Source organism: Antedon mediterranea, chromosome 3 (assembly GCF_964355755.1).
Source record: "Antedon mediterranea chromosome 3, ecAntMedi1.1, whole genome shotgun sequence".
Lineage (NCBI taxonomy): Eukaryota > Metazoa > Echinodermata > Crinoidea > Comatulida > Antedonidae > Antedon > Antedon mediterranea.
In genome coordinates, this window is record NC_092672.1 from 17454111 (window position 1) to 17481194 (window position 27084).

At 32.9% G+C, this 27084-nt stretch overlaps 1 protein-coding gene across 1 annotated transcript in view; it reads right to left on the reverse strand.

Annotated features, from left to right (window-relative positions):
* Positions 1–27084, reverse strand: part of LOC140044981 (flotillin-2-like) — a 124875-nt gene that overhangs the window by 59191 nt on the left and 38600 nt on the right. Inside the window, exon 3 of the mRNA XM_072089702.1 lies at positions 18861–19075. Coding sequence (XP_071945803.1) covers positions 18861–19075 — 215 coding nt within the window. The remainder of the gene's footprint in view (positions 1–18860; positions 19076–27084) is intronic.

Genomic DNA, 27084 nt, shown 5'->3' on the forward strand with positions numbered 1-27084 from the left:
GACAAAAATTATTCTGTGTAGACAAAATTCATTCTGTGTAGACAAAATTCATTCTGTGTAGACAAAATTCATTTCAGTCTAATATGGAACTTGAATACTTTGCGTCGAGTATAAGTACAGTTTATACTGATGTATAACACGTAGCCCTATATGCCTACCAATTTTGGTAATAAATATTAAAGAGGGTTGAAGATTTATATCGATACCGATAATATTGATTAAGAAAATGACAACACTATTTACGATAACATCTGATAAGTTGAGTAGTAATGAAATGATTTTAGTTAATACATTTATTTTAATATAATAGTTAGTATAGGCCTATTTATTCTCATGGGAATTGCGTCGTCTATAGGCCTACCAAGTTTATTTGATAGGAATACTAAATTGCTAATAGGCCTAACTCAAGGGAACAAAACTATGAAATATCTCTTAAGACATATATTAATTGTCTCTAATTGGAATAATAGAGATATCTTTATTGAAAAGATATCTTGGTTATAAACAGGGATATATCTCTATTGGAACCTAAGATAAACTAACTACATCTATTAAAAACTAAGATATTTTAGTTGCCTAAATAAATGACAGTTTGGTACGCCATAGATTATGATATTGCAAATTGTCGTTAAAAAGTTAAATTTAATTTTACTCTCGGTTGCATATTATTATATATTTACACCCTCGAAAGATATAATTCAACTTTGACCAAATAGTTATAATGGGTGTTCACACAACTGACATATGGCGCCTCTCAAGTATCCATTCCCATGGCAGTGTATATAATCTTTCCACCTTCTCCATGATTGATTTTATTTATTATACATTGCTAATTGCAAATAATTGTTTATAGGTTTACATTGTTCTTTGTACTTTTAATGTACGTATTCAGTCTTTGGCTGGCTTGATAAGATTGATGTTAAATAAAAATGCATTTCCACTAATAAAATATGGAATTGTATCGAGAGAGTATCGTAATTTCGGGCAGAATGGTTTTCGGTCTGGAAAGGTCATTATTACACTGTCTGGGGTGTTGATATTTATACATCGAATGTTTTATGGGCAATCAGTCCTGTAACCTAGCCAACGTAGGCTACCTGGCCTACTTACTACTGTAGGTTAAAGGTTATTAGGTTTCGCAGGGTGGATGACTGTTATATAAAACTAACGTGAGCAATCTTTTGTAGTCAGTTCTTTAACAACACGTTCACTGCCACGGCGTATTTATACGTCAAAAATTGCGTGTCGCTACTTGCCAAGACGTAATACTACGTCAAAATCGTAGCACTTTTGTATTGTATGTAGAATCGCTGGCAGTGGTGATTGGAACAGGAATTATCGCATGGCAGTTTATGAATGATGTACGTAAACGATAATCTAAAAATAAATGTCATATGTTTGTTTGTGTTTATTCCCTCATGCATTGAATATGGTTGATACGATGGCGCCCTCACACTCAATATAATCATCTCAAACATGTCATAAATTGCGCTAATAGTAAATAAAAATAATAAAGGATGAAATGATTCAGTGTGGTTTACTGTTTTTATCTCTCGATGATAGGTTTGACCGATTTTAGCGCGGAAAATCCCCGACGTATATTTACGTTCCTGGCAAAGTCAATAAAATTGTTGGACCATTGCCAGTGACGTATTTATACGTCTCAACGGTTTTTCCCGCCATCGTATTTTGAATGACATCATGATAGTCTGTGACCAGATGTTACACTTTCAAACTGTAATTTAATATGTAAACGGGACTTGGCACTGGGACAGAAATTACGGAAAATGCCTTGGCAGTCAATGTGTTAAATGTTTTTTTTTCAAATAACGGACAGCTTTCAGCATCATTATTTCTGCAATGACTATTATTATCTTAAAGATTGTCCCCTGAAAAAATGTTTTTTTTAATCTTTTTGTTGAATATGTTATTTTAATGTCACATAATAGTTATTCACTTTCACAAAAAATTAGGTCTGAAAAAAAATTATTTACCTGAAAAAAATGTAATTTAAAGCAAAAAATTGTCAAATTGTCTGGAAGCCAATGAGTTTTTGGGTAATTTAACTGTTTATTTTGTCTTTTTATAGGTGAAATCATTTTTCCCCGTTCTTTTTTCTTATGGAAGTGAACAACTTCATTAAAACTGCATAATGGCCTATTCAAAGTCCGATTTTAAAAATCTTTATTTTTCATGATTTTGGGAGACAATACATCTTTAATTTTAAAATAAAGTATATACATTTTATAAGAATAATAAATAATATTTTAAACGACAAAATTTTAAATAGCCCCATTACTACAATTTTACAGGGCTCTATAAAAACCATTTTCCGATTTTTTAATATAGAATACATTATAATAATAATTATTACTGACGACGTAGATATTAAATTGTCAAAGTATGAATACTGATCATATCTGATATTTTCAGGGGTCCCTGATATTATAAAATAGATTAATATGATAGCAATAGAGACGGAGGCATGCTCAGCCATAATAACTGAACCAATAACAATGTCAAAGATTCGCGCGCTGTCATCATTTATAGCTTCACCCTGTCTTGCCCTTTTCAAGTTTAAACTCCGCCTTCTAATTTAAATGTTAAAACCGAGCCTACTCAAGCGTGGGACAAAATGTTTTAAAAAACGTTTTGTCCCACGCTTGAGTAGGCTAGGCTAACAAAATTCATTTTGTCGCGACAAAATGAATTTTTTCTACACAGAATGAATTTTGTCTACACAGAATAAATTTTGTCTACACAGAATAAATTTTGTCTACACAGAATACATTTTGTCGCCACAAAATGAATTTTGTCTACACAGAATTTTCGTTACAGAATGAATTTTGTCGCCACAAAATGATTTTTGTTGTTACAGAATGAATTTTGTCTACACAAAATTAATTTTGTCAACACAGAATTAATTTTGTCTACACAGAATGACTTTTGTTTACACAGAATTAATTTTGTCGAGACAAAATGAATTTTGTCCACACAGAATACATTTTGTCAACACAAAATGAATTTTGTCAATACAAAATGAATTTTGTGTTGGCAAAATGAATTTTGTATTGACAAAATTAATTATGTGTAGACAAAATTGTAATATTTTGACAAAATTAGCAATGTCCCAAACGGCGCCCCGTATTGTAGAGCTTGATATGCCTACGGTGCATCATAAACGCAAAACAACTTTGGTGGGTAGGGTAGGAACCAACTTAAGTATGACTTGGCTCTAAGAAACAATTGAAAACCATTAGGCCTACTAATTCAGTTGAGTTAGATAATTTAATATTTATTGACGATTAAATCGACTTTATGATTTTCCCCGAATAGAGGTGGTTTTCACAAATTGTTTTACATTATATAAACATACACGTCGTAGTGATGTATCGTTACATGTACTGCTATTTCAATCTACTAGGACAGTGATACTGATAGTTTCAACAAAGTATTACATCGCAATGTTTTACTGTGTTTAGTGGTATATTATTTTTAAAACATGAAAACAATTAATATTTTGTTACTAAATGGATAAAGAATATATTTAAAAATTGTTCCTCTTTGCACCCATCCTCTTCCCCATCCCTCAACCCTAATGTTACATTATTATTTCAAAACACAAATTAAGTTTGTTTAAATTTGACTTAAACAATTGGTCTCATTTTTTGACAAGTTTCTCTTTCGGAAGTAATTCCCAGGGTGCTAATTTTTGTTGAGTACATAAATCAGTGTCTATGTATTCGTTCCTGTGTAAACGACATGTATTATTGTACGTACATTTGAAATCGTCAGTTTTTTAACACTGAAATTATTATGTATTCGATAACCATCTGTGGGCACGACCTAGATGGTACGCGAGCGAAGCGAGCGTACCATCTAGTATATACAATACACGTAGGCCTAGCTTGCCGAGTACCTAGCCTACACTAGTATTAATAATATATTTATAATAATGTATATTAATAAAAAAAATATATCAAATACTGTACATCACAGGACACGGTACAGAATTCCATTACGTTCTGTATCTCCCAACCCAACACGTTTTATTAGCAAGGGCATGCCACGTTTGCATTAGCCTGTACAGGGAGTTACAACTCCCTGGCCTGTCTATTTGCATGTTTCCTCGATTTTCAACTTAACCACCGGCAATTACAGTAGGGGCCTATTGTGAAAAAATATATATACCCGATAACGTATACATAGTCTTACGGTTCTTTTGAAAATGAATTCATAAACACGCCCCATATCATTATCATAACAACCCATCCTATGTTTATAGTTTCGTAAAATAGTATAGTCCATTTTATAGACCTAACATGTTCCTAGCAGCACATAGTTTAACAGCAACGCATAGACTTCTCCCTTTTTAGCGGCGGCGTGTTAAAGAAATTTTTGGCATTCCAGGAAATAGCCTATCCACTACTGCAACGTCATACTTCGTCACTAAATTTCTGTGTTTTTTTTTTATTTTGAGTTCGTTTGGCTCAATCTCACTCAGACCAGGGAGTTGTAAAATAAGACAATATTTTTATTGTTAACAACAAACAGTAACGTAGGCCTATGTATGATTATGAAACTAATTTTAAATACATTTTGGTAATTAAACATTTATTAATATTAAGTATATTTCTTCTATCCAGAGAATTCAACTAAAACGCGAAACACATGTGATCGCCACTGAGCTAGCGCGAAACTATAGCCTACTGCTGACACTGTTGATGAAAAAATGTTAATGTTTTGCCAATTTTGTCAGCAGAAACGGACAGGTACTATACACAGGCATGAACACACATGTTCATTTTTTAGGGTGCGTGTGTGTACGTCAAATGGAATGTCCACAATAATCGTTCGTTCGGCGGCGAAACTCGCATGATGAACACACATGGTAATTTCTTACCAGAGGGGCGCGTGTTCATCAAGTGGAATTTTCACAGCACTCGTTGGTTCGGGCAACAAACTCGCATGGTGAACACACGTGGTAATTTCTTAAGCGTGGTTCCCACTGGAACGCAACGCAGCGACGTATCGACGCAAAATGCTGTATTGCGTAATCACAAGTGGGAACAAAATACAACAGTGCTGGAAACATCGCAGGTTTGATTTCATGCAGACGGGGCAAACACAATTATTAGAAGGGCATTTGCTTACGTTGCGCAAATTGCGTTACATTGCTTCGCCAGTGGGAACCAACCTATACCAGAGGGGTACGTCTACATCAAATGGAATTTCACAAGTCGTTTGGCGTTCGGATAACAAACTTGTTACTTGCATGATGAATATACATGTGGTAAATTCTTAACAGAGGGGTACATGTACATCAAATGGAATTTCACAACAGTCGTTCGGCGTTCGGGCAACAAACTCGCATGATGAATATACACGTGGTAATTTCTTACCAGATGAGTGGGTGTACATCAAATGGAATTTCTACAACAATCGTTCGGCTCGCTCGGATTTGTTTTTCTAACGATTGGTGCGGCTCACGAACAGTAACACACATGGTAGTTTCTTACTTATGGAATTGTTTTTCTACAAAGATTCGCATTAAATACACGTACACTATTCTATACCATGATGATAGGTTTATTTTAAATAAAAAAACAATAGCCTACATTTATAAGTATAAAGCGTGAGAAAATTGCGATTTTTTATTGTAAATATTTAGATCAGACCAAAAAAAAATTTACAATGAAAATATGATAAAATATGTAAAACTATCATTACTGCACTTTACTATACTAAAAATAACATTGTATACAGTATGTACGTATGCATTTGTTTGTTTATTCATTTCAATGAGCATTAGCGAATTTACACAATGTCACAGATCGTTAAGCTCATACCATTTATAAAAATATTTCACTAAAAAGCTCACTCAATATTAAAATTGATTTTCAGTTATAATATCTCTATGGATGCAGATAATGATTAAAAACGTAATTAAGTCACATTACTACCGACAAACAGCGATCGGAAAAACATCCATTTCTTATTCGCCTTCCTACCAGTATACCAGCAACATTTGGGAATACAATTAATTGATTGGATCATTATAAACATTGTGCAAATGTCACGCATCGTCAAGCTCATTCATTCATAAAATGTTTTATTTTACTCACTAAAGCTAATTGAATATTAAAGTTGGTTTTCAATTTCCACTGCAGTAATGACTATTATTGATTTTTAAATCGGGTTTTTTTATTTCCGAAAAAGTATTTTTTAAATATTGGAATTAAATTATATATTTATGAACAAATTATTCTAAATTTTATATTATATATAATAAATATTAAGTGAGACCTATCGGTTAAATTGATTGTATTGGTTTTATTATTATACTATTAATTATTGATTTTTAAACCGGTTTTTATTAAGTATGACTCAAATTTATTTTGACCCCCAAAAACCTGCTTGCGCTATACATTAAGTCACACAGTGTTACGTCACATTACTAACGACAAACAGCAATCGGAAATCCATTCAAATTTCTTATTTGTCTTTCTACCAGAATGTATACCAGCAACATTTGTAAATACAATTAATTGATTGAATCATTATAAACATCGTGCAAATGTCACGCATCGTCAAGCTTCATAAAACAAATGCAGTGTTTTATTTCACTCACTAAAATCTAATTGAATATTATTAAAGTTGATTTTTAATTTTCACTGCAGTAATGACTATTAATTATTGATTATCATACCGGGGTTTTTTTATTCGAAAAAGTATTTTTTAAATATCGGAATACAATTATATATATATAAACAAATTCTTCTAAATTTGTGTAATTTTCTGTTTAAAAAATATTAAGTGAGACCTGTCGGTTAAATTGATTGTATTGGTTTTATTATTACTACAGTATTAGGCCTATAATTATTGATTTTTATGTCGGTTTTTTTTTAAAGTATTTTATAAATATTGGAATAAAATTATATAGGCCTATATTTCAACAAAATTATTCTAAATTTGGACAAATAGTTTTAATTTTCTGTTTAAAACAAATATTAAGTATGACTCAAATTTATTTTGACCCCCAAAAACCTGCTTGCGCTATACATGAAGTCACACAGTGTTACGTCACATTACTAACGACAAACAGCGATCGGAAATCCATTCAAATTTCTTATTTGCCTTTCTACCAGAATGTATACCAGCAACATTTGTAAATACAATTAATTGATTGAATCATATAATCATCGTGCAAATGTCACGCATCGTCAAGCTTCATAAAACAAATTCAGTGTTTTATTTCACTCACTAAAATCTAATTGAATATTAAAGTTGGTTTTTAATTTTCACTGCAGTAATGACTATTAATTATTGATTATCATACCGGGGGGTTTTTTTCGAAAAAGTGTTTAGTAAATATTGGAATACAATTATATATAAATAAACAAATTCTTCTAAATTTGTGTAATTTTCTGTTTAAAAAATATTAAGTGAGACCTGTCGGTTAAATTGATTGTATTGGTTTTATTATTACTACAGTATTAGGCCTAATTATTGATTTTTATGTCGTTTTTTTTAAGTATTTTATAAATATTGGAATAAAATTATATAAGCCTATATTTCAACAAAACTATTCTAAATTTGGATAAATAGTTTTAATTTTCTATTTAAAACAAATATTAAGTATGACTCAAATTTATTTTGACCCCCAAAAATCTGCTTGCGCTACAGTTAATTAATTAATTGATTGAATCATTATAAACATCGTGCAAATGTCACGCATCGTCAAGCTCATTCATTATGATTGAATATTAAAGTTGGTTTTCAATTTTTTAAGTCTGCAGTAATGACTATTAATTATTGATTTTTATATTGTTTTTTTTTTTTTTTAAGTAGTTGGAATTAAATTATATATATATATGAACAAATTCTTTCTAAATTTTGTAAATTTTTCACATTGACAACATGGTATTTTTTAAGTGATCATGTTTTAACATGACAAAAAGTATTTGATAAGTTAGAAATAAAGAAACATTCAAAATGAATTAAAATAACATTTTTGAAACAACGTTCAAGTAATTTCCGTAGAAAGGAAGTTATACAATAGACCCATCTATCAGCAAAATGTGCAAAATACAATTACAGTAATATAAACATTTTGCTAATGCCACGCATCGTTAAGCTCATGGCTGTTACGATACCCCTTCATGGTGACTTCTTTTCACTACTCCAATTTTTATTTTTGTATCATGTCATGTGAATAAATCGATTGGTCAAACTTGCTTGATCAATATAATAAAGCATCATGAGTGTTTTATTTCACTAAAATGTTAGATTTATAAACACGAATGTCAATAATTCAAAATGAAATTTTTAAAAAGCAAAATAAATTCTTTTCAAGCCCGGTAAAGGTTAACGTTTGTATGGGGTTGTGTTTAAAATGTATTTAAAACATGTTTTAACATGACAAAAAAAATGTAAAAAATATAACAAAATTCAAAATGAATTCAAATGATAATTTGAAAACAACGTTAAAAAGAAAATTGAAAAAAAAAATGAAACAATTAAGGTTATTATCATATCGTACATGTGACCCTACCATGGAGTAATCACTCCATGGTACAATAGTCGATAACATTTCGACATCGAATTGCTATCGTCTGGCTTTACGTAATGATCCACGACGCTCATTCAGGGTACAATATAAAAGTAAAAATGAATCGCTTGCTTTTACCAAACCCATCCCGAAATGTGTGTCCTGTATAAATAAAACAAGTATTAGGATTAATAATAATCTTTAGTTAACTCGTCGTAGAACTGTGATCCTGTTCTACTATGGAGTAATAGAACACAATGTCGATAACATTTCGACATCGAATTGCTATCGTCTGGCTTACGTAACAGAATACACGACGCTCATTCAGGGTACAATATAAAAGTAAAAATGAGATCAGTTGCTTTTACCAAACCCATCCCGAAATGTGTGTCGTGTATAAATAAAACAATTATTAAGATTAATACTAATCTTTAGTTAACTCGTCGTAGAACTGTGATCCTGTTCTACCATGGAGTAATAACTCCATGGTAGAACACAATGTCGATAACATTTCGACATCGAATTGCTATCGTCTGGCTTACTTTTAACTATCTTCGAAATGCGTGCCGTGTATAAAAAAAATTAAAGGAATAATTAAGAATAATAACCTTCAGTTAACTCGTCGTTAAATCAGAAAAAAAAGAAACAAAAAATTATTAAGATTAATAATCTTCAGTTAACTGTGACCCTGTACTACCATAAGTATAATAACTCCATGGTAGAACACAATGTCGATAACTTTTCGATGTCGAATTGCTATCTGAATCCTTAGCTCAGGTACAATACAAAAGTCAAAATTAATGAGATCGCTTGGTTTTATTATACCCAACTATCCTCGAAATACATCGGAACAAAATGAAACAATCATAATTAATAATATTCAGTTAACTTAGAACTGCGACCGTGTTCTTCAATAAAGTCATCACTCCATTGTAGAACACATTATCGATAACTTTTCGACATCGAACTGCTATCGTCTAATCTAGCTAACGAAATCGTTTACTACACGACGCTTCTGGTCAGGGTAGATACACGTCAATTAGAGCATGTTTTATCACCCATCCTAAAAATGGATATGGGGTAAACTATATGAAAAAACTATTACAATAAATTGTAGGTTTACTCATCATTAGTTGCTATTAATAACTTAACAGTTCAACAACAATGTCGATCAATTTCCGACATCGAATTGCTATCGTTTATTAAATGGAATAACCAGGGCAGGGAGGTATAACAGTAATATGGAAGGAGCTAATTTTGTATGCGTTTGTTATCGAAATGTGTAGTATGGAATACACAAAATTAAATTTTATTAAGGCTGTTTCAGTGTGCGGTTACATTAAAAATTGTACTCATTTTCGGGGTACTGTAGGCGCGCCTATGTTACAGCCACCACGCGTCGATACGTTCGTATTCGTAGACTACACTACTGACTGCACTTTGGCCACCGCCGCCGTGGCAACATCGGCCGTGGCGACATCGAACTGTCATCGTTTTGCTAACGAATCTGCTTAACAGTGCTTACCAATACCAGTAAAATACTGCTTTTTTTTCATTATTAAATTAACTATTTTGAACTAAAAACATTTAAATAGCTAAAATCTAGTCTTATTCTTAGGCCATGGCCAGGTTTATAATACACACAGACCTAGGCCTAGCCTTGATTAAGTTTTCTTCCAAGCCTAACGTCGTGGGCCTGAGGAGGCTTAAAAGATAGCCTGATAATATTTGCGTAGCCTATAATTTTCGTTGTTAAACAAATATAGGGGGCACAATTGATGGAAAATAACTATGTTTAAGTCTTGTAAATGAAAATCTGTCAATCAAAACATAACACACCCAACAATTCGAAGGGAGATAAACAACTTATCAGCTCTTATCGGGTGTGAAGTGTGCCTGTATCGGAGCTTCCTGGCAACGTATATTTGGTGATTTCCCTAATCTACAAATAGACGTCGACGCGGTAGCGCGTTTGTGTCGAAACTGTCGAACTTTTTTCCAGCGGGTTGCTAGTAGATTCTTGATAATTGCTAGTTGAAAATTTAATAATTTCCATAAGCCGAAACGCCCTTGATTTGGCTAGCATGAAAGCATGTCTTGATCTTTTTTTAATTTGGCTAAAAAGGGTACTACTACAGCTTTGCCTGGCTAGCTAAGCCTACACCTAAAAGCTAGGTCTAGGTCTACACCTAAATAAATTCAGATTTGTGTAGAATTTAACTATTTTACCGAAAAAAAATTGTGATTGCTAGTTATGCTGCTGATTTTGCTAGTTAATTTTTTTACAACTAGCAAAGTTTGCTAGTCGAAAAAAAAGTAAATTTCGAGCCCTGAAATGTATCCATACAAAAAAGTCCATCATTTTTAAAATTCATCTTAGGGGTACACTGTGCGTCAAAAAGTCACTCGGGACACAAAATACAAAAAATCATTACTTTTTCGTTTTGAACTTTGACCTTGTGGGAAATTATTCCCAAAGTTGAAACTCATCATATAAGTTTATCAATGCATGATTCAGCTATGTTCCAAATACCAGTTTGGTGTCTTTATTCCTTCATGTCCAAATATTACTATGAAATGAAGGCGTTTTGTGTATATTTGTAGCAATTTCAATGTAAAACGTGCTATTGTCAATTTTCGGAAGACCATAATTTCAGCATTTTATCTCCTAGTGCTTTTAATACATTAAATTTTAGACAATTTTTGGCCCTGTCCATTTCTGTAACATTCAAAGTAACAAAATGAATAGTTTAAGAGATATACGTGGTCAAAAATGGCTCAAGTGAATAATTAGTGTGCACATACAATCGCAATATTTAAATGAACATAAGTTTTATACCGAAACCCCTAGAACATCACAACTTGTTATCCTAGCAAAACTTTTGATCCTGGATCCATTTTTGCAATCATTAAATTAACAAAATCAATAGTTTTAAAGATATAAGTGCTTAAAATGTGCACAAATTTGATCATTATCAAGTAATGTATGTCTCTCTCCTCCGCATGTATACTGAAACAACAGTACTATACAGTAGTTAGCTTCTCCAAAATGATACAATAGTTTTTAAGATAATACAGTTAACCAAAAGAATGAACCAAATGCAGAGGTAATGCAGATTATATCCTGAATTGGAATATAGCACTGATTATGTAGAGAATCCTCTGGCCACCAAGATAGAACATTTTTGCACACTTCTTGGATATGGTCATGAATTTTACATAGACGTCCATATTTTCTTCTGATCTTTCAAGTATTGTTCCAATGTACCATTCTTTATCATAAGTACTTTTATAAAAAGATGACTATTATGAGAGGGAACACCACTACCTATAGTAACATTTGATGTATACATTTGTTTGGAAATATATCTCAGCCCGTTCAACTAACGTAATGGACGTACTGTTATGGACATACATAAAAATGTACGTCCATAACGACAAAAAAAAGAAAATTAAATGAAATTTTCACGATTTATGAATTATTTTTTAATCATAAGGCTAAAAAAAATAGTTCAGCTAAAAAAAATCCATATCAATATCCAATACGCAACTAAGAAAAAAGGATTTGTTGTAATTTTGTTATGGACGTACACACACCTAAAATTTACAAATTTTTCACAGCCAGAATTTTTTAATTTCTAGGTAAAAATTATAATTATTATGCATTCCTTTTTAAAAAAACATTAAAATATAATAAATTGCCCTGTTAGAAAAATCATTTTACATAATTATATGTTTGTAAATTGAATTTTAGCAAAATTCAGAAAGAAAATCCGGAAAAAAAAACATTTTTTTAATGTACATAAGACAAAAATATTTTTTTTTTCTGATTTATATACTGTATTACAAAAACAAAATAATTAATAAAAGTTCAACTAATAATCTTTAAAATGACACCATTTATGATTTTTCAATGTCAATTTAAATTTTTGTTGTACTGGGTGACGTTTCGCTGGAATTGCCCATTATACATTTATTTGCAACAACTGTTGCTCTGTGTGCAGCATCATTCACTCTCTACGGCCATTTTTTAGCACATGTATCTCAGCTCTTTAAAACTATTGATTTCGTTACTTCATTGGTGATTGCAGAAATGGATTCAGGATCAAAAGTTTTGCTAGGATAACAAGTTGTGATGTTCTAGGGGTTTCAGTATAAAACTTATTTCCATTTAAATATTGCGATTGTAGCTAGCAATATTATGTGCGCATTAATTATGCACTTGAGCCATTTTTGACCATGTATATCTCTTAAACTATTCATTTTGTTACTGTGAATGTTGCAGAAATGGATTCAGGATCAAAAGTTTTGCTAGGATAACAAGTTGTGATGTTCTAGGGGTTTCAGTATAAAACTTATGGCCATTTAAATATCGCAATTGTAGCAATATGTGCACATTAATTATTCACTTGAGCCATTTTTGACCACGTATATCTCTTAACTATTCATTTTGTTACTGTAATGTTCCAGAAATGGATTCAGGAACAAAAAGTTTTGCTAGGATAACAAGTTGTGATGTTCTAGGGGTTTCAGTATAAAACTTATGTTCATTTAAACACATCGCGATTGTAGCAGCAATATGTGCACGCTAATTATTCACTTGAGCCATTTTTGACCACGTATCTCTTGAACTATTCATTTTGTTGCTTTGAATGTTGCAGAAATGGATTCAGAGCCAAAAATTGTCTAACATTGAATGTATTGAAAGCACTAGGAGATAAAATGCTGAAATTATGATCTTCCGAAAATAGACGATAGCACGTTTTACATTGAAATTGCTACAAATATACACAAAATGCCCTAATTTAATAGTCATATTTGGACATGAAGGAATAAAGACACCAAACTGGTATTTGGAACATAGCTGAATCATGCATTGATGAACTTATATGATGAGTTTCAACTTTGGGAATAATTTCGTTCAGAACGAAAAAGTAATGATTTTTTGTATTTTGTGTCCCGAGTGACTTTTTGACACGCAGTGTACCCCTAAGATGAATTTAAAAAAGGATGAACTTTTTTGTATGGATACATTTAACACCATATATTAATAATGTGGAAAAAATCAATTTAAAAATGTATTTTCATATTTAAATATGGGGTAAAAATTGCCGAAGATGTTTGCGACAAAATAAATTGGGGTCTCTAGGGACCAAAATCTCGAAAATTAATTGAGATACAGCAATGTTTTTTTCATATTTTCAATCTATGGCAAAAGTTATGTCAGTGTATCAATATTCAGCTTATTAGCTTGAATAGTTTTTAAAATATGGCTAATTAAAAATGCAACTTTACAAAAAGGTAATTTATTAGGACCGAAAATTCTACAGACGACACATTTTCAAATGGCCATAACTTTTTAACGACTTGGAGTTGGCAACTGAAATTTTTGGTGTGTTCGTGAGACATATAGTTGCATATTATATGTGAGTTTCAAGGAAATCTGAGGGGATACCCAGCCATCTCATTTGTTGAGTTGGCATGGAATGACCCAGAGATGTTTTTGATGTTCGTAAAACATGTTTACGTGTGTCGTGTCAAGTCTGTTACGAACGTCATTTGGAAGATTGACCCACACCACATGTGCAGAGCGCTAGTCTGTCATCGCTGGTCGTTGATAAGGAAGCCCCAGCAGTACAACTAATAATATACACAATAAAACGTCTGGATACAGGTCAACGTGAATCAACAGTCAAAATTGTTGGTGTCTTTGTTACCAACATAATCAACTATTGAATTTTGTATTTATTATACAAAGCTGGGTTTACAAACAAGCATATGGTATGTTCAATGTGAGGTTTGAACTTGCTGATTGCAAGTAGGCATCTCATTCTTTGTTCATGTTCTTGCAGGGTTTCAGGCAAATTGTTGAAGAACTGTTGATGATGTGCGTAACGGTGTCAACTAATTTACGGATTATAATAAATGTGTGCAAAACATTTAATTTTTTTTGTGTGTGTTTTTGTCTTTCTATTAAGCAGTGGCGTATCCAGGATTTTGAAGTTGGGGGGGCTGGGAATTGCCAATTTGCCGACAAAATTGGTGTCATTATCTGTACATACACGACGTCTCTGATCAATATATGTTCTAGGATTACATAGTCATATTGTCTTATATGGGATAACGATGCAAAATTAAAACCAAACCAACATTATCTGTTAGTATGTTGTATTCATATTACAATAAAAAAAGAATTAGGAAAATTTGATTTGTAGTTTTCATCGCCGAAAATGATTGTTTTTAGCCACGAAAGAAGTAAAACAATTTGCGGCCTCAGTCGACAATTCTATTAACTACGCCATTTTTGGTTAAAATAATTACATATAATTACGTTTTTTATTTATATCACCATTGGAAATATCAATAAAACATGTTATTAAATGCTTATAAAATATATAAAGTTGTTTACTTAACGGAATTCGGAAAAATTCATTGCTCTAACTTTGTGTAGTAACGATCAGAGAGATTCATGGTACACGCGCGAGAGAAAACATTCCGCTGCGGGTGATTCGCATCCACCAATCAAATCAGCTGGAATCCTAAATCATTCAAAAGTGAGCAATGCCAATCGCGAGAAAGCTCAGCTTTGATTGGCTTACGATGACATCATATCACAAAATGGTGGTTTTGTAGTTGAGCCTCACGGAATATTCTGTTCCAAAAATGAAATACATGGATATCATATCGAGAAAAAAACAAAAACAAAAAAAAACCGGGTTTTTGGCACTTATAATAAATATATCTTAGACAAAAAAGCACATGGCATGTGGAACTATATAATCTCTTAGCGTAGGAAGACATACAAATCCCAGGTCATGAGAGGCTCAACTGCATGCAAAAACAAGGTTTTAGGGTAAGGTCAAAGGGTCTGTTTCTGCTGAAAAAATCAAAATAATCGATTTTTTCCAGTCACCGCAAACCACAAAAATAATCGCGTTGCAATTGAAAATTGCTACGACTTTAATCGGTTATTCAGGTAATCGGTTTTTAAAATCACGTCATCATTCCCCCACAGCGCAGTTCAAGTTATGAAAGGCCGATGAGAGTTGGTTTGTTTACATCCTATCGCTGCCTAAAACTCTCACATGTAGGATTAAAAATTACTCTTACGTAAAGCTTTATTATTTCTAAAATAAACATCTAGGCCTACTACCGTACCACATACAACAGAATAATGATGTTATATTAATAAGGACACGTCGGCGAAAAAGGTTCGTTTCGCCGTTCGTTGGTTCTACCTTCGGCCTGCTAGGCCTAGAGGCTATTATATTTCTACCGAAACAAGTCAACAGACAACAGGCCTACTAACAAATGACATGTAAAACATCGTTAGCCTGAACTGGTGGTATGTAACGGGTGTACTTGTAACACAGAATCCCGGAGTCTCTCGGTATAATTCTCCCCCACAAAATAATAAAAATCAAATGTTTAACATTTGATTTTTATTCGGTCTACATCGCGATCGTGGTTTTGCTGATCGTCGTCGATATCGCGCAAATAAACAGCATGCTTTGTGACGTGAATAAGTTTGTCATACTCTAGAGGTCAAAGTGAGGTCAATAATCGCTATTTGTGTTGCAGCTCAAAACTGCTCCGCAATAATCGGTTAAAACAAGAAATAATCGATTAAAACACGCAATGGATTGAGTGTTTTTAATCGGTTATTTTTAATCGGTTATTTTATTTTGCGCCGTTTCTGCTGCCCAAAAATAATCGATTAAAAAAATAAACGGTTAATAATCGATTATTTCTGCTCAGCAGAAACAGGCCCAAAGACTTTTGAGTAAACAATCTACCACGTACGGCCGTACGTACGTGCTACACATTTTTTACGTGTTTCGTTAGATGTAATGAAAATAAAAAATAGTTAATATGAAGGGATCAATGATGATATGATATGTAAATAAACAAACACTCAAAAGAATTATGTTTACAGTTCAATTATTGTCAGAATAAATAGTTTATTTTTTTCCCCGGCACCTTTGTTTGCCGACGGCCGCGATGATGTGCCCACGGAAACGAAATCAGGGGGCCCGGCCCCCCCCCCCCGGCCTCCCTACTGGATACGCCACTGCTATTAAGTATAAGTATCATTCAGATATCAAATAAAGAAAAAAAAAGTACTCACCTTGGAGAGGCAGTTTTCTAAATGACACCATGTTACGAACATAATACATCCAACATAGTAAGCTTGTGATCTCAATTTTCCCGGGAAGTTGATACTTGACTATCTTTATGTTTTGTATTATGTTTGTTTGGATATGTAAATTCAAAATAAGATTGACTTTATTGAATTACGAACAATTATAATTTTTTGTTGTCATGTCACATTTTTTGTTGCAGTATCAAATTTGTGCATATATAAATGTATATACACATTAGACGTACAAAATGGTATTACGTCATCAAATGGCCACTTGAATTTAAAAATTAGGATTTTTTTCCATTTTGTGTAGGTTATCACATTCAATAGAGCGCATCTCCGCTTTTTGAGCTCGATTTTCGCGCAAATTTCAGTGTGTGCTTGCTTAATTATTTATCTTTCTCAAAGTTGTCAGTGTTTTCATTTTGATGACGTCATCACGCGTAAAAACTTGAATAACGTAGGTCGTGTACTTTCACCTTCGCCGTAAATTTGAATATCTTACAGCTCTTCAGAATTGAAGGTTACCTTAATGATTATAATTTATTATGAAAGCTGATGAAATGTAGATATGAATTCATATAAAAACCAAGCCTATCGGATGTTGTGACGTTAACATATGGCCAGATTAAGTTAAAAAGTAGTTTTTTCATCTTTTTCGTCAAAGTTATACAAATTTCAAAGAGCGCGCACAGCGCTTCTACGTGCCAGATTCTCTTCCAATTCTTATATTTATTTGCTCAATTCATTATCTTTCGAAATTGTCATCTTTGAGTTTATTTTGATAATTCCATCATACCAAAAAATTAGAACATGATGTGTGTCCCGTAATTTCACCTATGCTACACTGTATATAGATATACAGTATACTGTACATATTGTATATGGCATATAATAGGCACAACTCAGCACTCTAAGCGTATGCATCATGTCATAGGATGGCATACATCAACTTTTTACGATCGTATGTTAACGTACATGCATGTTTAAAAAGTGTTAATTTCATTAAAATGATCACCTATAATTCGTCAAAGTGACGAATTAAATTCTAGTTACTCTTAGTCTTAGTTTACTTAGAGCTGCTGCAGTAGCTATTTACTGCATGTTCGATATAGTTCCATGGTTCGATCTATACAATTACAATATGCCTATAGCAATTAGCTAGAAGTCATCGAATTTACTATCTACTTGGGCCTACTGTAACTAGGCCTACTGTACATCCCATTTCTTATTTTTTTTATGGTGAGTTAAAACCTGTAGCCAAAAAAAATCCTGTTGGACAACAACAATGATGATTGAAAATGAATGAAATCTGATCCATAAATGTGATGCATGCATGCAGCACACACAACACATGCACGTTTTGGGCGAATTTATTTGGATCATTCCATATATATAATAGGGAGCCACATGTGTTCTACATTTTTATTAAATCGTAATTTATGGATTTTACTTTTTAAACTTAATATAATACCGCGGGCCCAATTTAATATTTACTTATTTATTTCCAAGTACATTAATATTATTTAAAGCACTTTCAAATTAATAACAGCAAATTTTGTGTGATTCACTTATTAATGGAACAAACAAAAGGTAAAGAAATAACAGAGGGGATAAACAAGGCGGAACAGCCTGGGTGGGTTTTTATGCTTGCTAGAAAAATAACGTCTCGTACAATACAGCACAAATTTTTTTCATTCGCGAAAACTATGAACTAAATCATCCTACGGAATTTAATGTACATATATCGACTGAAAAAAACAAACAAATTGTACACTAATTATTAAAGTCAAGATGCTCCTGCCATCGTAAACGTATGCTATCGTCGTCTTGTAAAAAGAGGGACAGTCCCTTTTCGCTTGGTTTGTATACACGCGTCGGATCGTATACGGATCATATAATTAGGAAATAGTTTATAAATGATCGTATACGGTTCGTATATGTTTATTATGCGGGCAGGAACTTCCGAATTGACGTATACGTTTCGTATACGAAGTGGACTTCCTATACGAAACATAGGCCTATACGGAACGTATGTAAATCGTATACGTTCGTATACAGCTTTTTTGCAAAGGGAAGACCACATGTTTTCGCACTTCATAGTCAACTGTTTTTCTCTAAATTCAAGGCATGTATAAATAGAAGAAAAAGAGAAAACAATCTTACCAAGAATAGCTCTCAAGTGTCCTTCCAAAGTTTGTAAGATTACTTCTTCGATTTCTTGGGTACTTTTACCAAGGAATTGTTCACAAGCTGTGGCGAGCAGTTCAGATTCTGTCATCACTTTACACTGGGCTACACCAGTAACAGTCAATGGCACACCATGGCATGTTTCAACATTCTCACACCGAGGATTAAGAGTCATCACTTCTAGAGTTATTCTAAAAAAAAAAAAAAAAGTTCTCTAGAAAAATGATATTGACACACAGAAACTTAAAGGGAAATTCTGGGTTTAAAATTGCTTTTAAATATCGATTATTTAATAAATAAAAAATATTATAACAATATAGACATGTCAGAATGAAGAAGTAATAACGAGAAATTTAAAAAAATTAATTTAATTTTAGGGTAAATTCATGGAAAGTGTGTTTTCCATCAGTGGATTCCAAACTCGCGACGTCATGTATGTTGTTTTTGTCAACTAATTTTACATCTCTCTCCCCTGTCAAAAGACGACAACCCAATCATTGTGAAATACATTTTTTGTAGATTTTCTAAGCTAGGCCTGTGTAATAATAACAGTAGTAGCATATATTTATTTATTTGACATTTAATGAAATACAAAATTTAGTACACATCATGGAGTCATAAATTATACTATTTTTATACCTCTATAGTACAGATCGTACTATAGATCGTATAATTATCTATACCATTCCGGTAGGTCGAGTCAACCTTCAATCAAATACAGTACCGTATATTTCGGTGTATAAGTCGCACCTGTGTATAAGACGCACCCCCAACTGAGAGTAAAATATCGGTATTTTTTATATCGTCGATGTATATACTCTAGTAGCTAGATCAACTTTCGTATGCACTTTGAGGTCCAGAGAATTTGACTTCAGAAATTGGTTTAGGGTGGTCAAACAATCATTTTTGGCTTGGTTACACATTTTGAAAATGTGGCAAAAGGTCAAGGTGAAAGGTCATAAGACCAAACATAAATATGTCCTTAAATCTCAACAACCACTGGTCACAACGAGGTAATTTTGGTCTTAAATTAATCAGAAGGTATACATTTATATTCAGTCTAATGGGACATTTTATTAAAAAATGACCGGAAATGCCATTTCTGACCCTTGACCCATAAACCAGGTCATATCTGTATCTCCGTAACTATTGGCCGTAGAGACTTGAATTTGGGCTCAAATTGTTCGAAATATACATTTAGTTATTTGTTACACATTTTGAACAATGTTACAAAAGGTCAAAAAGTCAAGGCCAGGGGTTATATGAATAAACACAAATAGGTATTTGTATCTCGGCAACCACTGGTCACAGCGAGTAAATTTTGGTCTCAAAATGTTCAGAAGGTATACATTCATATTCAGTCTAATGAAACATTTTAGTAAAAAATGACCGGAAATGACATTTCTGACCTTTGACATACATACCAGGGCATCTTCTTCTCACACATTGATTTTTTTGATTTAACAAATGCCCAAAAAACGTTTACGATTATTGTCTGAGCAAAACAAATTGTCCACATAAGTTCCATAACTCTTTCTTACAAGACATTTTACACGATTTCTCAATTTCTTATATATTTCCAAATCGGAAATGCATTTAGTTAACTTAGCTTTCTTGAAAAGTATTCTTTTCTTTTGAATCAGTTTTTTTATATCTTGTGTAATCCAAGGGTCTGTATGTTTGCGTGCTTTTCTTGATATACGAGGAATGCTGTCTCTAACAGCAGCATCAAGCAAGTCCATGAATCCTTCTAGAGACTTGTTAACATCTGTACTGTCTAAGAATGCACACCAGGGAGCCAGATGAATCAAATTATTTAAATGACCAAAATCAGCTTTAGAGCGTTGCAAGAAGCTTTGTGTTGTCGACATAGGTTAAAAGATTCCTTTGTAGAAATTTGAAAAACGATTGCATAGTGATCGCTATATCGACTGGATTATCCGAAATTTTAGGCGATATCTTTTCTGGCGAGCATGTAAATAATAAGTCACTAATAGTTCCAGATTGACGATCATTTGAAGGTCGTGTAATTGTTGTATCAATCAGTTGGGTAAAGTTTATAGGTTCAGTGATGTCAGATAGTGCAGTGAAGTCTGGGTGAGATGTATCGCACCAGTTGACATTAAAATCTCCAGTTAACAGAATGCAATCAAATTTATAGAATTCCTGTTGCAAATTAGAAATAGAATTATGGAAGTGATTCCAAAAATCTTTCTTAGCATTTGGAGGCCTTAAATGTACCAATCAATACATTTAGATGTCCTACTTTTTAATAAATTCAAAGGAGTTCAAGATTGTCATCAACATGGTAAAGTTTTGATGAAAAATCTGTTCTGATAGCCATGAACACTCCTCCACCACGCAAATCACGATCTTTTCTATAGATATTATAATCATTTAGGTTGAGAATTGAAGATGGAAGGCTATTGTCCAGCCATGTCTCTGTTACGCAGATAATATCGCATGGATTTATTGTTAAATAAGCAGCCAAGTCAAGACTTTTGTGTCTTATACTCCTAGCATTAAAGATACAGTTCAGTGATTTGTTTCTCCTAAATATTGGCAATGTTTCCAATACAGGCGCACCACAAGGCACTGTCTTAGCACCTTGTTTGTTTACCTTATACACAAGTGATTATAGATCTAAATATGATTCTTGCCCAGTTGTACGATTTGCTGACGATATGGCGATGATTGGCTTGATTGAGAAGGACAATTGCACTTCATGTTAAATGAGATTAATAATTTTGTAAAATATAGTAATGATAACTTTTTAGAATTGAATGTTGAAAAAACAAAGGAAATGATTATAGATTTTAGAAACAAAACAAATAAATGTGATCTAGTTAACATAATGGGTAGACAAACTCAGAGGGTAGAAACATATAATATCTGGGGGTTGTATTTAACAATAAATTGACGTAGAGTAACCACTTGGATCTCGTTATGAAGAAAGTAAATACTAGAATCAGGGAGTTGTTCTAATAACAACTCCCTGCTAGAATGTACTGGACAACTAAACAAGTTCAATGTAAATAATAATATTTTCATTACATTCTATCAGTCTATTATTGTTGGGGTTTAGAAATATTGTATTGCAGGGTGGGGTGGAAATGTTACAGAGGGAGATAAGGGTAGAATTGATCGTGTGGTAAGAAGGGTTGATGTCTGGTTTGTGTCAGCAGTCGGTGGATTCAGTTTATTGCGAGAACCTTGACAGGCTTTTTGGTCATCCTGTGAATTCCGATTTAGGCAGTCTCAGGAGTGCTTGCAGTGGAAGATTGCGATGCGCGGCTGCTGACACAAACCGATATCTTTTCTCCTTTCTGCCCACAGGTATCAGGAGACATCAGCGGAATTCATCCAGATGAGCACCATGAAATAATATGTTCTTGTTGTGAGTTTTTAAAATAGTTTTGTCATGTTGTTTTAAATATTGTAATTATGATGTATTGAAGACAAGCAATGTAATTTTCTCCTTGTAGGAACGAATAAAGATTATACTTGATACTTCACATCAGGCGATTTTGCCTTAGAATGATGCGATTCAACCCGGACGTGACATGTACCTTGAAAAAACTAAATAATTGCAGACACACTTTCACAGTCAGTCACTAAAATCTTTTTAAAAACGTATTTCCTATAATTCTCAGATATGATTTAATTTGGAGTTTCTGCAATGTTGCATAAAAATAAACATCCAACTTCAAATCTTGAAACTACACAGCAAAATTATGTTAACTTTGATTAACATAGAAAATTGGACAAAGCGACGAAATACAAAGCACTTGGACTTGGAAAACTGAATAAGAAAAGCGTATTTACCAATTATTATAATGAAAGTTGCAAAAATAGTCCCATAGAAAAGAGGACAGTCAATCTGCTTCTACACCGTCCAATCTCTATTATTAGTCCAAGAGTTTTAGACAAAAAAAGGGCCAAAGGTAGAAATAAATATGCTAAAGCTGAATTTTTCAGGATAGGTCCCCAATGTTGTCTGGAACAACATACTAAAAGTCCCCGGGTTTCCCCGTTGTGCTTCAACCTGATTGGGCCATTTTTCAAAATGGCGGCCACCTTAACATTATTTACCATATTTTGACAACCAGTAGGTGTAAGTAAACAATTTTGGTGTCAAAATACTCAGAAGACCAATATTTATATTCACTGTAACGGAGAAGTTTTTAAAAAAATGACCGGAAATGCCTGTTTTGACCTTTGACCATAAATTTGGATTATCTCAATATCTCTTCAACGACTGGCCGTAGAGAGTTCAAAAGTGTCCCAAATTATTCAGAATGCCCAACTTTCTATTCACTCTAATGAAAGAAAAATACAAAATTCTATTAGAAACCTTCTATTCTGACCTTTGAACTATTGACCTAAGCATATTTTAATTTTATAGACATCATGGTGATCGATAGGGGTATTGCTAAACACCGCAAACCCCCGCAAACCTCCAAAAAAACATAGCAAACCCCATCGAACCAACATAAAAGTGATTGAATCATGTAGTGTACAACCCACTGGGTATATCAATGTAAAAAAAAATTTAATTTCTAATGTTAACAACTTATTTTTGGGGTAAAACATCATTTTTTGGTCAAAAATGATTGCTGAACCCCGCAAACCTCCAAAAAACCATAGCAAACCCCACTGAACCAACATAAAAGTGATTGAATAATGTAGTGTACGACCCACTGGGTACATAAATTATTAAATTTCTACTGTTAACTACTTATTTTTGGGGATAAAACATAATTTTTTGGTTAAAAATTAGCAATCATTTTTGACCAAAAAATGATGTTTTACCCCAAAAATAAGTAGTTAACAGTAGAAATTTAATATTTTTTTTACATGGATATACCCAGTGGGTTGTACACTACATGATTCAATCACTTTTATGTTGGTTCGATGGGGTTTGCTATATTTTTTTGGAGGTTTGCAGGGTTTAGCAATCATTTTTGACCAAAAAATTATGTTTTACCCCAAAAATAATTAGTTAACAGTAAAAATGTATTATTTTTTTTTACATGGATATACGGTACCCAGTGGGTTGTACACTACATGATTCAATCACTTTTATGTTGGTTCGATGGGGTTTGCTATGTTTTTTTGGAGGTTTGCGGGGGTTTGCGGGGGGAGTACATAAGCGAAATTGGTGTCAAAATACTCAGAAGACCCATATTTATATTCATTATAATGGAAAAGTTTTTAAAAAAATGACCGGAAATGCATGTTTTGAACTTTGACCCTAAATTTGGATTATCTCAATATCTCATCAACGACTGGCCGTAGAGACTTCAAAGTTGTCCCAAATTATTCGGAATGCCCAACTTTCTATTTACTTTAATGAAAGAAAAATACCAAAAACCTTTAGAAACCTTCTATTTTGACCTTTGAACTATTGACGTAGGCATATTTATTTTTATAGACATCTTGGTGATCGATAGGATACGAAATTGGTTTCAAAATTTATAACTTTGACCCTAAATTTGGGTTATCTCAATACCGCATCAACTGCTGGCCGTAGACTTCAAAATTGTCCTAAATTAAGCAGTGCCCAACTCTCTATTCACTGTAGTTTATAAAGAAAAATACTAAAAGCCTTTTGCCATTTGAACTTGAACTTGGTGATCGATAGGAATACATAAGCGAATTTGTTGTCAAAATATTCCAAAACACCCATGTTTTTTTACCTTTGACTTTAATCACTACATTATAATTTAATAATTTAAGCCCCAAATAGCATGATGGACATATCATACCATTCATCATGCCATGAGATGTCAAATTTATCTGAAACAGCCTAGAAAAAATGTCCGATGGACGAATAATAATATTCATCAATATAGATATGAGGCCATAATTTCATGTATCAAAGGGTCACAATGTGTCATTTGACAAATCACCCAAATAATAAAATACAATATGAAACTCTTACAAATCTATCAAGATGGATTATAAAGAAATTGTCACTGTAAAGTTGTTATGGTCTTCAACAGATTTTCATGCCCTTATTTTATTAACCATCATATAGTCCTGAAGTATTTTCAATTTTTAGAGAATTCTGATTAGAAAAAAAACAGAGAAAAATGTTCACATCTTAAAGATAAATGCAATAATTCTTTTAAAATTAAATTGCATCATATCAGATAAGAATCGGAGGTATGACTAGAGCCTAAAATGAGACTTAGACTGAGACCTTGATGTACAGTGTGCAGTTTTAGACAATTTAAAAAATGTTATAAGATGAATTATGTACTCCAGGCCTATACACAAAGAAATGTAATAGTGCAGCTCAATTGAAAAAAAACCCAAGTGTGTGTCAAATCAACCAGTAGTGGTGTCTGCTATATATTAAATGGCACTGCCGAAGAGGAAACATTTCAGAATTGGTGTAGCTCCAAAGTTTAAACATGGACATTAGCCATATAGAGAAGGCGTGGCATTTTTGGAGGACTAATTTCTAACCTTAATATTTCAAGACTAAATAAATAATAAAATTTGTTTGGTTACTAATGAATAAAAGAAGTGAAAACAGGCTACAGCCCAAACAAACAGTAAAATGTATCATATATATAGTTTAAAATTGGGGCTTGGTTTGTCTGTTTAGCATCTGAGCAATTTGGAATGAACTTTAACTCTCATGGCAAGGCCATACTGATGAATTGTTAGATTCTGTCTATCTTTATGTCAACTTAAATTTAACTTTTTGCATCTAAGCCCTCCCTCTGGAGAGCACGGGCTATTGTCGGTTTATACAGGTAAGCTAGGCACAAAATAAGACTAATTCTTATTAAAATGTAATGATTAAGGTCAAAGGTCAAAACACTTTCAATCGCATTTAGTACATTATTTGAGTAAACAGAAACATGGGTGTTTTGGAGTATTTTGACACCAAATTCCCTATGTATTCCTATCGATCACCAAGATTTCTATACAATTTTGGTATAAAATATGACCAGATCAAGGGTTCAAAGGTCAAAATAGAAGGTTTCTAAAGGAATTTGGTATTTTTCTTTCATTAAAGTGAATAGAAAGTTGGGCATTCCGAATAATTTGGGACAACTTTGAAGTCTCTACGGCCAGTCGTTGATGAGATATTGAGATAATCCAAATTTAGGGTCAAAGTTCAAAACATGCATTTCTGACCATTTTTTGTTAAACTTTTTCATTACAGTGAATATAAATATGGGTCTTCTGAGTATTTTGACAAGATTGTTTACTTACACCTACTGGTTGTCAGCATATGGTAAATAATTTTAAGATGGCCGCCATTTTGAAAAATGGTCCAATCGGATTGAAGCACAACGGGGAAACCCGGGGACTTTTAGTATGTTGTTTCAGACAACATTAGGGACCTATCCTGAAAAATTCAGCTTTAGCATATTTATTTCTACCTCAAAGTCTAATACTCCTGGACTATATTACCACTTTCCTAAAAGATATTCGAAGAAATAGGTCTATATTTCGTATATTTAGGTCTTCCTTTTCGAGTTAGGTCTCCTTTTTCGTATAGTTGGGTCTCCCTTTTCGTATTAGTTGGGTCTCCCATTTCGTATAGTTCGGTCTCTCCTTTCTTTTGATGGGTCTCCCTTTTCGTATAGTTGGGTCTCCTTTTTATACAAAGTGTGGAAATTTGCCCATGATTTACTGTCTTGTCCAGAACCTGCGAGTTCTTTTTCGTTTTGTTGTTTTTCTAATTGTTTAAAGATGTATTGTCCCTTTGACTAAATTCCAAAAAAATTAAAATAAAAGATTTAAAAAAGTATCATAATAGTTATTAACTTTCACCAAAAATTAGTTGAAAAAAAAATCATTTAACTGAATATACAGATTTTTTTTGTTCAAAAAATAACTCTGACTTCCAAATAAAAATTACAAATAAAAATTACACAGTAATATTGCAAGCCATGGGACCCACATTCGTCCAATCAAATTACAGGAATTTATTTAGGTGTTATATAGTAAATAGTAAATAGTCTTCTAGCCTTAGGCGTCATCTCCACTAAATATCGGACGAAGTGTATCGCGTCTAAAAATAGCAGTTCGTCTGCACGCGACAGTAATTTAATTTATCTCATTAAATTCTAATTTACATATTCATGAGGATTCCAGTTGTAGCCCCGCCCTTCAATACCGATGCAGAAACTTGCGACCGGTCGCGTCTGTACGCGTTGAACGATTTATCGAACTC